General features: G+C 33.4%; 1 protein-coding gene across 5 annotated transcripts in view; it reads right to left on the minus strand.

The window, feature by feature from the left end:
• Positions 1-13,786, minus strand: part of FAM189A1 (family with sequence similarity 189 member A1) — a 103,720-nt gene that overhangs the window by 48,806 nt on the left and 41,128 nt on the right. For all 5 annotated transcript variants that reach the window (XR_004308571.1, XR_004308570.1, XM_015872522.2 and 2 more), the window contains exon 3: positions 50-160. Coding sequence is in view for 3 of the 5 variants with exons in the window: in XM_015872522.2 (XP_015728008.1) it covers positions 50-160 (111 nt within the window). In the remaining 2 variants the exon portion in view is untranslated. The remainder of the gene's footprint in view (positions 1-49; positions 161-13,786) is intronic.

Below are 13,786 nucleotides of genomic sequence, written 5' to 3' on the forward strand. Positions count from 1 at the left end.
AATAATATATATCGTCCTTCTTAGAAGAGGCTTGTTTTTTATTACTCACCAACTGACATCCTTCCAGGGATTTTACTAGCTGAGCATTCTGACAAGAAAGAATGGAGCCAGCTAAATTCAGCATTACACACACTGCAGAGAGCAGCATGAAAAAGGTTATCTGGAAAACAAAAAACAAAAACAAGCACACTATTGATTATACTCTGCAGGAGGCTAACAGGAGAAAATAATCATTTAGATGTTCAAGAACTTCCTTCCTACCGCGCAATTAGGTGGTTGTTAAATGGACTTTATACATTTTTAAGGAGAACATAGAATATTCATTAATCTTAAAACAAACTGAATCTCACACAGTAAACAACACAAAGGAGATCAGACTTGACTATCACGTTTGTCCATGCATTTCAAAATCCCCCATTTGTCTGCCATATTGGTCAAATATTCTGCAGATTTACAGTTTTATTAATTAACATCATTTACCAGAAGTGTTTTTATAATCACAAGCAGTCTTAAAACAATTCAGATTTCTTTTTGATGAGGACATAAGCATCTTAAATAGGAAAAGCATTGATGAACAGCATGCATAATGAGTTTCTGTAAGTTGGAAAAAGAAAATGAGTAAGATTTCTGATAAATAATCTACTTGACTTTAAAGAGCTACAATTTAAACAACATACTCCATATCAACTACCCACTGGGTTAATGACTCCTTCACCCTCTTTTCAAAATGTGTGAAAACAATCATTTACTTGATTGCACCAGCTTAACTGTCATTTTACTGCTATAAGCATAAGAAATGCTGGGCCAGTATAAGCAGTGAAATTTTAGTATGTGGAGAATTCATTATGTAGGGAAACTGAAAGGTACAAGCAGGAAGAGAACAAGAACAAGCATGTTCTCAATGCACTTTTGAGATATACAGTAAGCTTTATCTCCTAGAAGTACTTCAATTATATCTAGGGTCTTTGGTATTGTTTTCTGAATATTCAGCTTATTTATACAAATACAAGGTGAACTTCTAGCCCTTTTACTGCAAAGTGCTTTGAACAGTTCTATGGACCTTCTGAGAAAAATAAATTTCTTGTTTTTATTATTATTTCTTTAATTACCAGTATTTCAAATGCTAGCCTTGTATTTCAAGCTGTCCTGAAAAAAAAAAAAAAAAATCCACATTACTGGTTACATTCTATTCCTCTTATGAACTACACACAGGTTCCTGAGAATTCACATCTTCAAAGAAGTGCAATGGATATCAAAACTTGTTTGAATTAAAAAAGAAAAAGAACCCATCAGTCACCTTTGCTCTCAGAAGGAGATTTCAGATGAAGTTCTTGCATTTCATCCATCTCCAAAGTAATAAAAGGTGAACATCCTGTAACTTTACACTAACTGACTTTAACATGCTCACAAGTGAAAAAGACATGTTGTGAGAGTAAGCAATATGGCCATAACTTTTCCAGCCACAGTATATAAGGATAAGTGTGATTCAGTGTCTCGGATGAAAAGTGCATCTGCACCTCACTACTTTTGGAAATGAAACCACATTCGAAACAATTGTCTGAAATGGTGCAAAGTAGACCTAATCAATGCTTTCCTAACATGCTACTATTTAATTTGGGGCTTCGCTGATAAGGTGATTACTACAGCACTGTTTATGTTTGTGCTATTTGCTTGTGTATTACTAATACAGCAGCACTGCAAATAAAGAAAAATGGAGAGAATTTGTAAGATAACTCTTCCAGATTCATTATGCTATCCTTCATAATCCATTTATTTCTGGAACGATCGTAGTATTTCTAAATATTCATTCTAATGAAGGAACCCAAAATGGATCACGCAGTGTATCTGCAATAAATATAGAGTTTCTTTTTTTTTTTTTTTTTAGTGAGTGGTTTTTAATGAACATACTGCTTAAGTATAAAATGAAGATAACAAAGATACCCACATTTAACTAAAAACAAATCAATGTACATATTAATCTCAATTCACTAAAAATTGTCTTAACATTTTGTCTTTCAAATAAGTGAAGAAATATACTGAACACAGTGACATGTTGTTTATGCTTCACTTCAACACAGAAAGCATTCAAAGTATTCAGTTCATTTTAAAAAATGTGAGAAGTGTCTAACAGCATAACACAAAAGGCATCTGATTGATTTCTGTAACATTTTAAAAGGAAAAGACACAGGACTTACAGAGTTCTAACACATCAACAATAAAAACCAATATTTGATCAAACTAAAACCCATTTATGAAGCTGCCTCTGTCAGCAAAACATAAATAGATTCATAATAAATAATACACTCCATGAATGGGAAGATAACACATGTTAGTTCTCTTTTCTAATCTATATCTCTCTTGAAGTCTGCACAAAAACATCATCTTTAACAGCCTAGATATGAAAGGTCATGTTAGTCTGCTTTTCCTTGCTCCCTTTCATTTTGTTTCTCCTCTTCCCCATAATCGGTCAAATTTCTACGTAAACCTACAGAACACACCAATTAAACCAAAATAAATATATGCATTTTGCATATACTTCCTTGGTAAACAGCTACAACTACTAGACAGGACGAGCCCAGGCAGAAGAAATAAGGTTTAATTAACACAGGTACTCTGATAAGCCTTCATTATCTTTGCAATATCAACCTGATAAAAAATATTTTGCAAAATACCAATGGGGGCTGTAAGATAGGCATTAACTAATGAATGCAAATTAAATTTTGGTGTGGAATCATCTCACTTAATTATTCCAAAAACTGGCTTTAATTGAATTCTACATTTCTGAGAACTGTTTAAAATACAAATATGCTCAGGATATGATCAAGGATGAATTTTAAACATTGCAGTCCCAACATGTACACTTAAATATCACAATGCACTCATCTGCACAGAACAAAAAATGTGAGTTCTCTACCCTGCCAATTCCAGAGACAGTTTACAATGCATTAAGACTGCAATACCTTCCATGTTAAAAGAAAAAAATATTTAAACGATCCCCTAATAGGTCATGTTAATTCTCCAGTCCTATCTTTAAAATGACTCTTGTAAACAAATCTTAATTTATATATAAATAGCAATGCATAAATCATTAGGATTAAGAGAGCTCAGCTATAGTGCAAATGTTCAAAAATAAAGCACACTTACCACTTGCTTTTTCCTATTCTAATACTTCCTATTCCTTTTCCATGTTTCTAATAGGAAACCACTTCTGATAATTGATTTAAAATGATATAAAGTGCTATTTTAAACATTTATCCACATGGCTATTCTAAAAAAATTAGTAACGAACTTCCCAGTCACACAGCAGCAGAATTTTCTGTGATGCTCTTATCTTTCTTAATAGACAAGTCCAATAATGTACATTAATTTAAGAATACAAGAACATATACACACTATTATTTTACGAACTGCACATGCCATTAAAAGTATATTTGTCACTGTCAGAATTCTGCCGTGTGTTTTCAGTTCGCTGTTTTGAACATCAAACTAGGAAAAACTAATGTGAAAGACAGCTGTAATTCCCCAAACAATTACTTGACACTAATACACAACTTAAGTCAGCATCAAAACGGATGTCAATCACACTGCAAGAAAGCCAACTCTGAACATTACATTATGCTTTAGAACAGTATTCAATACTCAGAGCACTCTTCTTCAATGATACTGTAAACATTTTATGAGTAGCATGACACATTTCTTGTATTTTGTATAATAATTAGTAACTATGTCAGTAGATGAGATGGAAAAGCAAATATGACATTTGATATGTATTACATGCTGTAAGCTTATTTAATTGTGATACAACTTCATTAAAAAAAATAAAAAAATGATACAACTCTGATTCAGGACAAATCTCTGAAGGCTTTACTGACTAATGAAGTATAGACGAGAAAATGGCTAAATCCAGTTTCATTACGATTGGTTCCAGCATCAAAGTATGTGCTGTCTCAAGAAATACTTCCTTTGTTCTAAAATTTGCCATTTTCTTTAGAGCCATCTTGTGCCAAGATAAGTTACGAACTATTATTTCTTAATGACCTTTTCAAGGCCCGCAATGTCATCTGTAAAATGGGAACTGTCTTAATCAAGGCAAAGATTCATCATACCTATCATTATTCCTGTCACCCTTCTCTTAGCTTTTCAATGAGGTAATTGGAATTGCACTCAGCATTCAATATGTGGATTTAAACTGTGACACATATAACAAGATATTGTGGCTTGTCCTGTATTTCTTTTCTGAGAACCACTAGCGTTTTGTATATATTACTGAAGGGCAAGTACTGAACTTGGTAGTTTTGGAAAACCACTCACAAACTCCAACTGACTGTAAGTTAATATCTCACCTTATATCAGACTATTTTTTCTTGACTATTTCTTAAGTCATAATTTTGATAATAAGTATAATGCATTATTATGTTATCTCAACTAACTGATAAGTCTTTATTTGTGTGCTCTTCAAGTGGTCCCTCTGTAAGCTTTGCAGAAGTTAAAAACCCTATTAAACATGGAAGTTGAGGAATACAAATTACTTATCAAATCAAATACTATTAGTTGTACTTTGTTGTTATTACTACAAACATTTTTTTTATCTTAATAAATGAACTGTATTTAAAAATAGAATCCAAAGATTGCGGTAGGCAATGCTTCTGTTCAGAAGGTGCAATGTGCATTACCTGTGCCTCGCTTCAGGCTCCACACAATGAGCATGCTCTCAGTGAGGAGCTCCAGGTTGCTCAGGGCAGGGAGGATTCCTGAGACCCCAAGATGTGGACAGGAAGGTCTCAGCATAGAGCAGAGCTCAGCAAACACACAGCAGCAGCCAGGATGGACAGAACCACATCAGGGACATGACAGCGGAAATGGAGTAACATGCTGCCACTTGGGAAATAACTGAGGCAAGCAAACTAGTGAGGACTGAACACAAAGTTACCTGGATTCCAAGAAGAATCATATTAAAACCCTTCAATAATTTCCAACTTGTCTTATGTAGTTGCATTATAAAAGGAAACTATTAGGTTTGTATTCTAAAAAAAAGCTGGTTTTAAAGCTTATTGTTTTTTCTACACAATTAACAATAAAAAGATGCCCAAACAGATCTGATTAAAAACTGGCCGACACAAGATCCTACCATGAGCAAAACTGAAGGGCCTCTTCTTAAGCTAAGTATAAAGAAACATAATAAGGTAGTAATAATGAGAAACTAAAACCAGGCAGACACAGATCTGGGTCTTGATTTTTACTAAGATTTATTAACTATTGGAATACTGTATCTATGAGCATGGTGAACGTTCATCACAAAGGCAACACAAAATACACTTTTTCAATTATTTTGGTCTGTATACCATGACTCCAGAGGTAGTTTTGGTGTTCATGGTTAACTTTATCTTATCTTTATCTTATTTATTTCAGCCTTATTTATTCAGCTATGAAGTGTAAAACACAAAAATATCAGAAGATAAGGTTGATTTAATTACAATTCATGTAATTAAATATATAACCCACAGATCATTTTAAAATGAACCCATTTATAAAACTTACAGCACAGAAAAGGTAATCACACTAACACTTGTCTAATGGTTTCCAAGTGCTCACGGAGCAAAATTTAGCTTCCCGTTATTTTCTTTGTAATTGAAACTCTTCTATTTCATGATTCAATATATCGTTTTCAAAATTATTTCTCAACATTTGCCAAGAAGTGACTGATAATGAAAAAGCACTGGCATTTCAAATCTGTTTAATTGAGCATTCCATGTCCTTTGCCCAATTAAAATAAAGGTCTCAACAACAATATTCTCTATCGGTCTCAAGTAATGATCTGTATTAAACAGGCAGAAATATTCTCTGCTCTGTAACATAGCACCGTGTTAAAGATTTAATGCTTCTACATGAAGAAACACAAATTATAATATTTTATCCTGAAATATATATAACCATTAAATTCCAGACATTACCAAATTGAATTACATTTCCCATAGATACAATTCCTTTTGACTTGGTCTAATGAGGCTGTCTGACTTATATTTATACTTTCAAAGCTAAATACTTTCCAGATGAAGACTCCTAAAATTAAATTTAGAATGAACAACTTTAATTGACCATGTTAAAGGCCTTACTGACTTGTTTCTATCCACATAAACTTATAGTTCAATTAATTTATTAACTGTTACTGGCAAATATTTTCCTTTTTTTTTTTTATTTATTTGATGTGTGTATGAAAAAAATTACTATATGCTACTAATTAAAAAAAATACATTATTGGAGGTTATAATAAATGCTATTGTCATTAAATTATAAGAAAAAGGTATGGTCGCCCACTACTCAGGCTCCGACCAAGAGTCAGGACATCCCATCTTTAAACTAATCATCTGAAAGCTGCCACCAAGAGCATGGTGCATGAGCAGAACAAGGCACTGTGCACTTCCAGCAGGATTTGCATAATGAAAAACAAAACGTACTTAAGGACAAGTAGTTCAGTTTCCTCCTGTGGCATTGCACAGTAGTATATAACAATAAAGGTAGGGATTCAATAGCTGCTTCTATAGCTTTTGAAGATCTCCAGAATCAAAAATGTGACCTTGTCCCTGCACAGACAGGGACACATAAAGGGAAATATCTGATAGAATCGAAACTAATCCCCTCTGATATCTTATAATGAGAGTGTACCATTCAATGACCGCAAGAAACTCACTAGCAGTGAAGGCAATTTAGATAGGTAGATAGGCAATACAGGTTTTTTCCATACATCATGATGGCTAAAGGACTGCAACACAAGTGAGTTTAGCACTATCACATTCTACACATCAACACTATGCGTTAGTTATTTCTGTGATGCTATATTACAGAGGTACCAATTCACTGTGTTTTTTTTTAATATTTTTTAGGGAAGTATACCAGGAGTTCTGATTTAGTAATAAAGTTCTAATGCTCTTGGCTCATAAACTGATTAAACAAATTTGTCAAAGCTAGATAATTTAGCATCTACTCATTTTTTGCTGTTTTCCACAGATTTCTGAAGTAGATGTTTTCATTGGAAAATGGAAAATTAAAAACTTAGTCCAAACAGATAATTTTGACATCTCCCTACCATTATCAACAGCACAACAAACATCTGCATATAGATGTATTTTAATTCAGTTTGGTACCTAGAAAATGTTTTTGTTGTGTTTCACATCCTCACAATAGTCTGCTCCTCTTGTGTCCCCCCCCCTTCCTTCCCCAGCTCAGTGAGCTGCAGAGTTATGCTGCAGGTTTCACACATACTTGCCTCTACATGTATCCTCTGTGATCAAAAGCACCTAAAAACATAATTCATTTTTAATAGAATTTTGACCATATCAACCAGATTTAAAACTTCAGACATATCTCCTTTCAACATATTATCTGACAAAGAAATAATTACATTAATTACATTTTTATATTACCTAATAAAATAGATAATCTCAAACATTTTCCATCACAATTATCCACAGTTCAATTAGAAAACAACTTTTTCTACATTAGTTTTGTTTACAACAAAATGTTACATATGTAAATGGAAGAGCTAGCTAGATCAGTAACCTGAAATCAATACATTAAAAATAATGGATTTATATTGCAGTAATTTTTCAGTAAATCTACATGAGAGTGAACTGCATTAACAGACTCCTCCATTTATACAGTATATTACTTTTGCAACTGTCACATTGCCACAACAATTCACCTTCAGAACAAATAAAAGTCCCAGCAAGATGTTGCAGTGTGTAAATTAACCTTCCATAACATCTGTAGCACAATGCCCTGAGGAAATAAAAGCTCACGCTGTCTTGCTGACAAGGACAGGCATCAAAAGGCCATGCAAGCAGCCCCCCCGACAGCAGCGTAATTAGAGAGAAGCTGGTTGTGAAGTTCAAATACACAGATATTTTGCATCTGTCTTTTCCAAAATATTAATAGCAATTACTTATTCATATGTAATTATCCTCATTAACAAACAGTTATGTGGTATCAGTGAAGGCTGCTACACCAGAACGCTTCTACTTTCGCCACTGGGGAAGAAGGCCTATATGCATTTCTCTACTCAGCATGCCTTAAGTTTCTGTTCCTCCATCCCATGCAAGTAGAAATTTATCAGGGCAGCAAGAACAACAAAAGGAGACCAACATCTAGGCTGGTCCCTACTGCTTACTTCACTGTTAGAAAAACGATAACATTTCTTCTTTATCATTGTATCCACGAGGACAATTTCAGCAGAAAGTAAGCAGCCAGGTCTTTGCTGTTTTCTATACCATCTGAACAAGAACCATAGAAAACCAGGCCTCTTGACACAGAGCCAATCTTTCGGTTTTCCAATCAAATACAAGCAGTGATTCTGTACTGCGTTGGTTAGGGAAGAAGGGAAAGAGATCAGGAAATGCAGTAACTTCACAATATATTTATCTCTGTGCTTATAAATAAACTCAAATCATGTATATGCTGTTGTCACATTGTTGTACTACTGTAAAATACAGGTCTCCTCAAACAGAATAAAGTCACTGAACTATTGTAATGGGCTGAATTTTCATTAAGAATATCAGCCTAAAGCTAATGTGCTCTCTTAATTCATCTTCAACTCAAATAGAAACAAACAAAAATAAGTGGATATGCTCTTTTTTTAAATAACATTGTTCTACAAGAATAAATACAAAAATAGTATTAATGGACATGTTTGCCTGATGATCAAACACATGAGCTGAATAGAGACCAAAATAAGCCAGAAGACTACTGCTTTTTCCCCTTAATCCGCTTTCAAGTACTACAGTGCTATTGAAATTGACAATGAGAAAAATGTGTAAACCCACAGGTAAAAGCACTGAGGGACTACACCGGATCTTCTGTCTGTACTGCTCACATCTATCTCCCTGTCATACACAAACCATAAATTACAGAAGCTTAGAGAACCTTAGCTTTTCCATGGGCCTCTTTATAATATACTACTGCAGGTAGAAGTCAATTTGTGCTGTACTGCTACAAGCATACAGGGAGAAAAAGCTCTGGCATACTTTGAAAGCACCATTTTTGTTGCTTACTCCCTCTGGACAGAGAAGATACTTTTTTACTAGTGCCTAATTTTGTTCTCTGTAAAATGATCACATCATTTTCCAGCCTTCTAACGTGACAATACCTGTATCTGGTCTATGAAATATCCCAAATTTTCTTTTGCTGATACAGCTCAACAAGCACTTCTTACTTATCTTCAGAAATGCATTTAATTACAATTACATCTAAAAGATACAACTATAAGGGTATAACGGACTCCAAGGATTTAAAAGTAGTTAATTTTCTCTCTCCTTATGACCACGTGATAAGAAGCTACATATGGTAAAATTAAGAACAGGGAAGGGACTAAAATATCTATAGTGTGGAAAAACTAGTCAAGCCTGAGGAATAGTTATTTAAGAAGCAAGGGTAAATATTGTGACATTTCCTGCATATCAACAAAAAGTGACCAACAAGGGAGACTAAAAATGCCTAAAAAGTGCAAACAGAGATATATCCCTAAAAATAAAATGAAATAAATTTGCTTCTCTGTTGCTTATGGGGGAAGTGAGGCAGATGTCAGAAGCAGAGATTAATTTCCCAAGGAGGAAGAAATACTGGAGGAAATAAGGCTCATGCCAAGAAAGAACTGAAGAAATTAGAAATGTGCAAAAGCTGCCAAAAAGTCCAGGACCAGATGGGCTGCAGCCTACATTTCTAAATGAAAAAGCAAATGAGATGGAAGAACCATTAGCAGATATATTTAGAAAGTGTGTGAGAACAGGGGAATTACTGATGGACCGAAGAGAGGCAAATGTAACACACCCACACCATACCCTTTGTTTAAGCAGCAGCAATGATGCTGGAATTGTGACAGTTCCCTATTGCCAAGGTATTGTGCTAGCATTAACTGCTGACATGGCAGAAGGGACTGCTGCTTAAGGGTAACAGAGATGTGCTTGTTTAGAAGAGTTAAGTGTTAGTCCCAGCAGGCTTTGTCTGCTCTTCAGGAAAAGCTGTCTTAGAGTGTTTTAAAATTCTACCAATGTCCCAGAGAGCAGTCCAGATTCCAACTAGGGTGAGGCTGGTGGCAGCTGGGCCCACGAACAGGAAGCCTCTGCAGAAAGGGTAGGACAGACAGATCCAGGCAAGCAGAGGTCATATGAAATGCTCAGCAGTGAAAAGGGACACCAAATCTTCATTCAAATAGATGCTTCACTCTGTGACACCTGTTCTCCTCCAGTTTACAAAGACATCTTGAATTCACTGCCTCTGTTTTCATCTCAAGTTTTGTTTCGCTTTCTCCCAGCCCACAGTTTTACTGGGTCATTTCCATTTTAGTCATTCTTTTTCTGTCACATTCCAATAAAATGGCAGTGGGAGCAGGGATTTCTATCAATTGTTTTCATCTTTCTACTAGAGAAGAAAGAATTTACAGTCTTAGGGGGAATATAAACAAACAGCAAAAACACAAACAAAACAGCAGAAGATGCTGATCATGGTTTCCTATGCAAGTACTTTTTATTCTTTGTTTAAATTGTTTTTGCTTCTCCCTCTTCTCAAACCAGCAGGTAGACCAAAAGCCAATTGTTTTTTTTTCCCCTAGAAGTACAGAAAATTAAGCCTCTTTCAAGATTACAGGCCTATAGTTTCCATTTCGAAGCACCCGAAAATAAACAGCAATTCTACGTAAATTGTTATTTACTTCCACTTTTCACCACAGCTTCCTCTGCATTACATAGAAGACCACCAAGAATAGAATCTTTATTATTTTATATTACTTTGAACACAAAAGTATCCATTTCTATATTTTTTTAGGTAAGTTACTGAAATACAATTTCAGTATCAGAGAAAGATTTACTACTCCAGCAATTCATATATATCTTTAGCCGGACTAAAGCAAGCCTTGAAAGCTAAGTCTGCAACTAACTTTGAAATTTAACATTAAAATGCCAAAAACAAAATAAAATGCCAAAACATAGGAATTTTCATAAGCAAATCACAAAAGTAGTAATTAATCTAGATTTCCAAATATTAATTCCAAGTAAAACAACTTCCAATGGTATGGGAAGAGAAAAAAAAACAACAAGCTGCTACATTACACATGAACATTTTGTCAAAGGCCATATTTACTTCCTGGACTCGTATTAACATCATCATCTAAACATTTAAAAAACATTGATTTCAATCTAGTACTGCTTTGTGCTAATACATTAATTGAAGCTGTGTTAGCATCAGCATATGAAGCATAAATTAATTTTTATTTCTAAGTGAACTACATGAATCTCACAGAATATATAATGTAGCTGAAAATTGTTTTTCAGACAAAGAACAGACAGGAATTTGGAATATCCTTTTTTTTTTGCTATACAAATAACTGGTTAAAAAGAATTCTCTGCCATGTCATTCTAGGTAAGTCAGAATTAAGTTACATGTAAAGATGCATGCAGACCACTACTGACAGACTAAGCAATTCTAATTTCACTATTATTTTTTAATATATTAATAAATTTTTGAATATGGAGGCGTGTTTCATTAATATCCATTAATTCAAACCATAGTCCAGTTTGCAACATATCTACTAATCACCAATTCATGCCCTTCAGCCATTTAAGATTTCACACATGAACATGACCTTTCTTTAAAAATGCATGTTTATCGAAATGTTTATGATTCATTAGATCTTCTATTTAAATTATCAAGCCAAATTCTATCAGTGTCTAGTTGTAACAGCAACATAAAAGCAGTACTAGATATCCATATTTGTTTAAACACAATGAATACCAGAGTCTCTCCAAGACTAAGTATGAGTAAGACAAAACAATAATACAAGTACTTTAATGTCTATTATACTCAGGAACATTTACATATATATATATATATATATATATACACATGTGAATATATACACACATAAGATATACATATTAAGATAGATTGATGGGAAAACTTATCACGATATTATAACAAATATATTTGAAAAATAAGAATAATATGGAAAAGAATGAAGTTCATGGTCAGCAACAATCCATTTCATGAAATATTTATCTAGAAAGATGTAGTAAAAAGCAGCATAATGTATAGGCAATAGGTTTTAGAATTAAGTTAAAACTGTAAGTCTCCATACTTATCTGAGTGAGAAGTGACAGCTGGGAACTGAAAAACATTTGCTGAAATATTACAAGGTTCTTATTTTCCCTTAAATGCAGTCTTAAACTGTACTGCAGTCAAAGGAAGGCAAGTAACAATGAATCAGTGTTCAATGCAGAAAATACAAGAAGTGAAAAATAAAAGACCTGTAATTTTTATTTGTGTGGAATGAAAAACTTTTGTAATCCTAATTTACACCCTAATCATACTGAGAATTTTTTCAATGTATAAATGCATACCTCAAGTTCTTCTAAGTTTATTTCTGCACGAATTATGCACATTGAGTGTTAAAAGGAAGACTTCAATCACGTACTACATCCACTCAGGTTATCAGAGTAATGCAATGATTATCCTACTACAATAATGCTTATATATAGAAATGTCTGTTCATGTGATATTTACAAAGAAAATGTGTAAATGCACTAGAAAATAATCGTAGTAAAGACATTAAAGTATATTTTAAGAAGCATTAACCTTAGTATTGGGATAGAGAGTTGTCCATAGACTAATCTTACATCCACACACAATAAGGAAATACAATTTTAATGTATTCCAATTGAAAGAATATTTTATATTTATATTTTATATTTCAAAATGTAAGAGTAAGCAGCAAATGAAACTATAAATGTCTGTTAATGAATTCATTAACTTAAGGGTTAACATTTAACTACATCAAATTATTCAGTTCATTTTAATTGGTGTTTCACTGTAAGACTTTACAAGCATGTGAATTACTTCAAGTGGCAATCAATCATATGTCTATTAATAACAACATTAGTTAATTTTTATCAGAGCGTGCATGTTCTTGTCAAACATTAACCAAAACTTTACCATATTTTATTTCTTCCAACTGTTCCAATTTCTATAACACATACATACTAGAAATACATAACATACCACAGCACTCAATACATACCTAGCTATCACTATTTGGGAATTTTAGCACTGTATTGCATTCTAAAATCACATAGGCAAAAAGCCTAGTTTTATTCATTCTTATCAAATAAAATAATTTTCCCCAAATTAGTCTTTGTATCCCCTTAAGGAACATACTGCACACATATAATTCCTTTTCCCACTTAGTGAGAATCTGTACTTGAGAAGAAATTTAACTGATAAACAGTAACAATTATTATGCTCAGATTGCTGTCTGCTTTAGAAAAGACTAACAAATATTTTTCAAATCTAACAATAGTGAGGTCTTAATTATTTCCTAAATCATACAAGCAAAATTAGTATCATTTCATACATTTTAGATGCATCTTCATTCAAACTCAATGTGGTACATAAGAATAACTGAAACTAGGCATTCAGTTTACAGAATGAAATAAAGATCATAATTAATAACTATTACTTAATGAGTGGAAAAAACAAAATGATTTAAAACCTTTTTTTCATTTATAGTAGTTTGGAGGCATATATAATGTTACATTATATTAGCAAATACACAAACTGCAGTAGTATATAGGTGCTCTATCCAGTTTACCAGTCTGGAACTCATAATCAACCAAAAGTACAATGGGATGCCACACGATCCACAGTAGGCCATCAAAGCCCTTACTAAAGTCAATGTATAACATTTCAAAGTAGCCAGACACCAAAACCTACTCTTGATAGGCACAGGTCAAAATAAAGTCAAAAC

Source organism: Coturnix japonica, chromosome 10, assembly GCF_001577835.2.
Source record: "Coturnix japonica isolate 7356 chromosome 10, Coturnix japonica 2.1, whole genome shotgun sequence".
Lineage (NCBI taxonomy): Eukaryota > Metazoa > Chordata > Aves > Galliformes > Phasianidae > Coturnix > Coturnix japonica.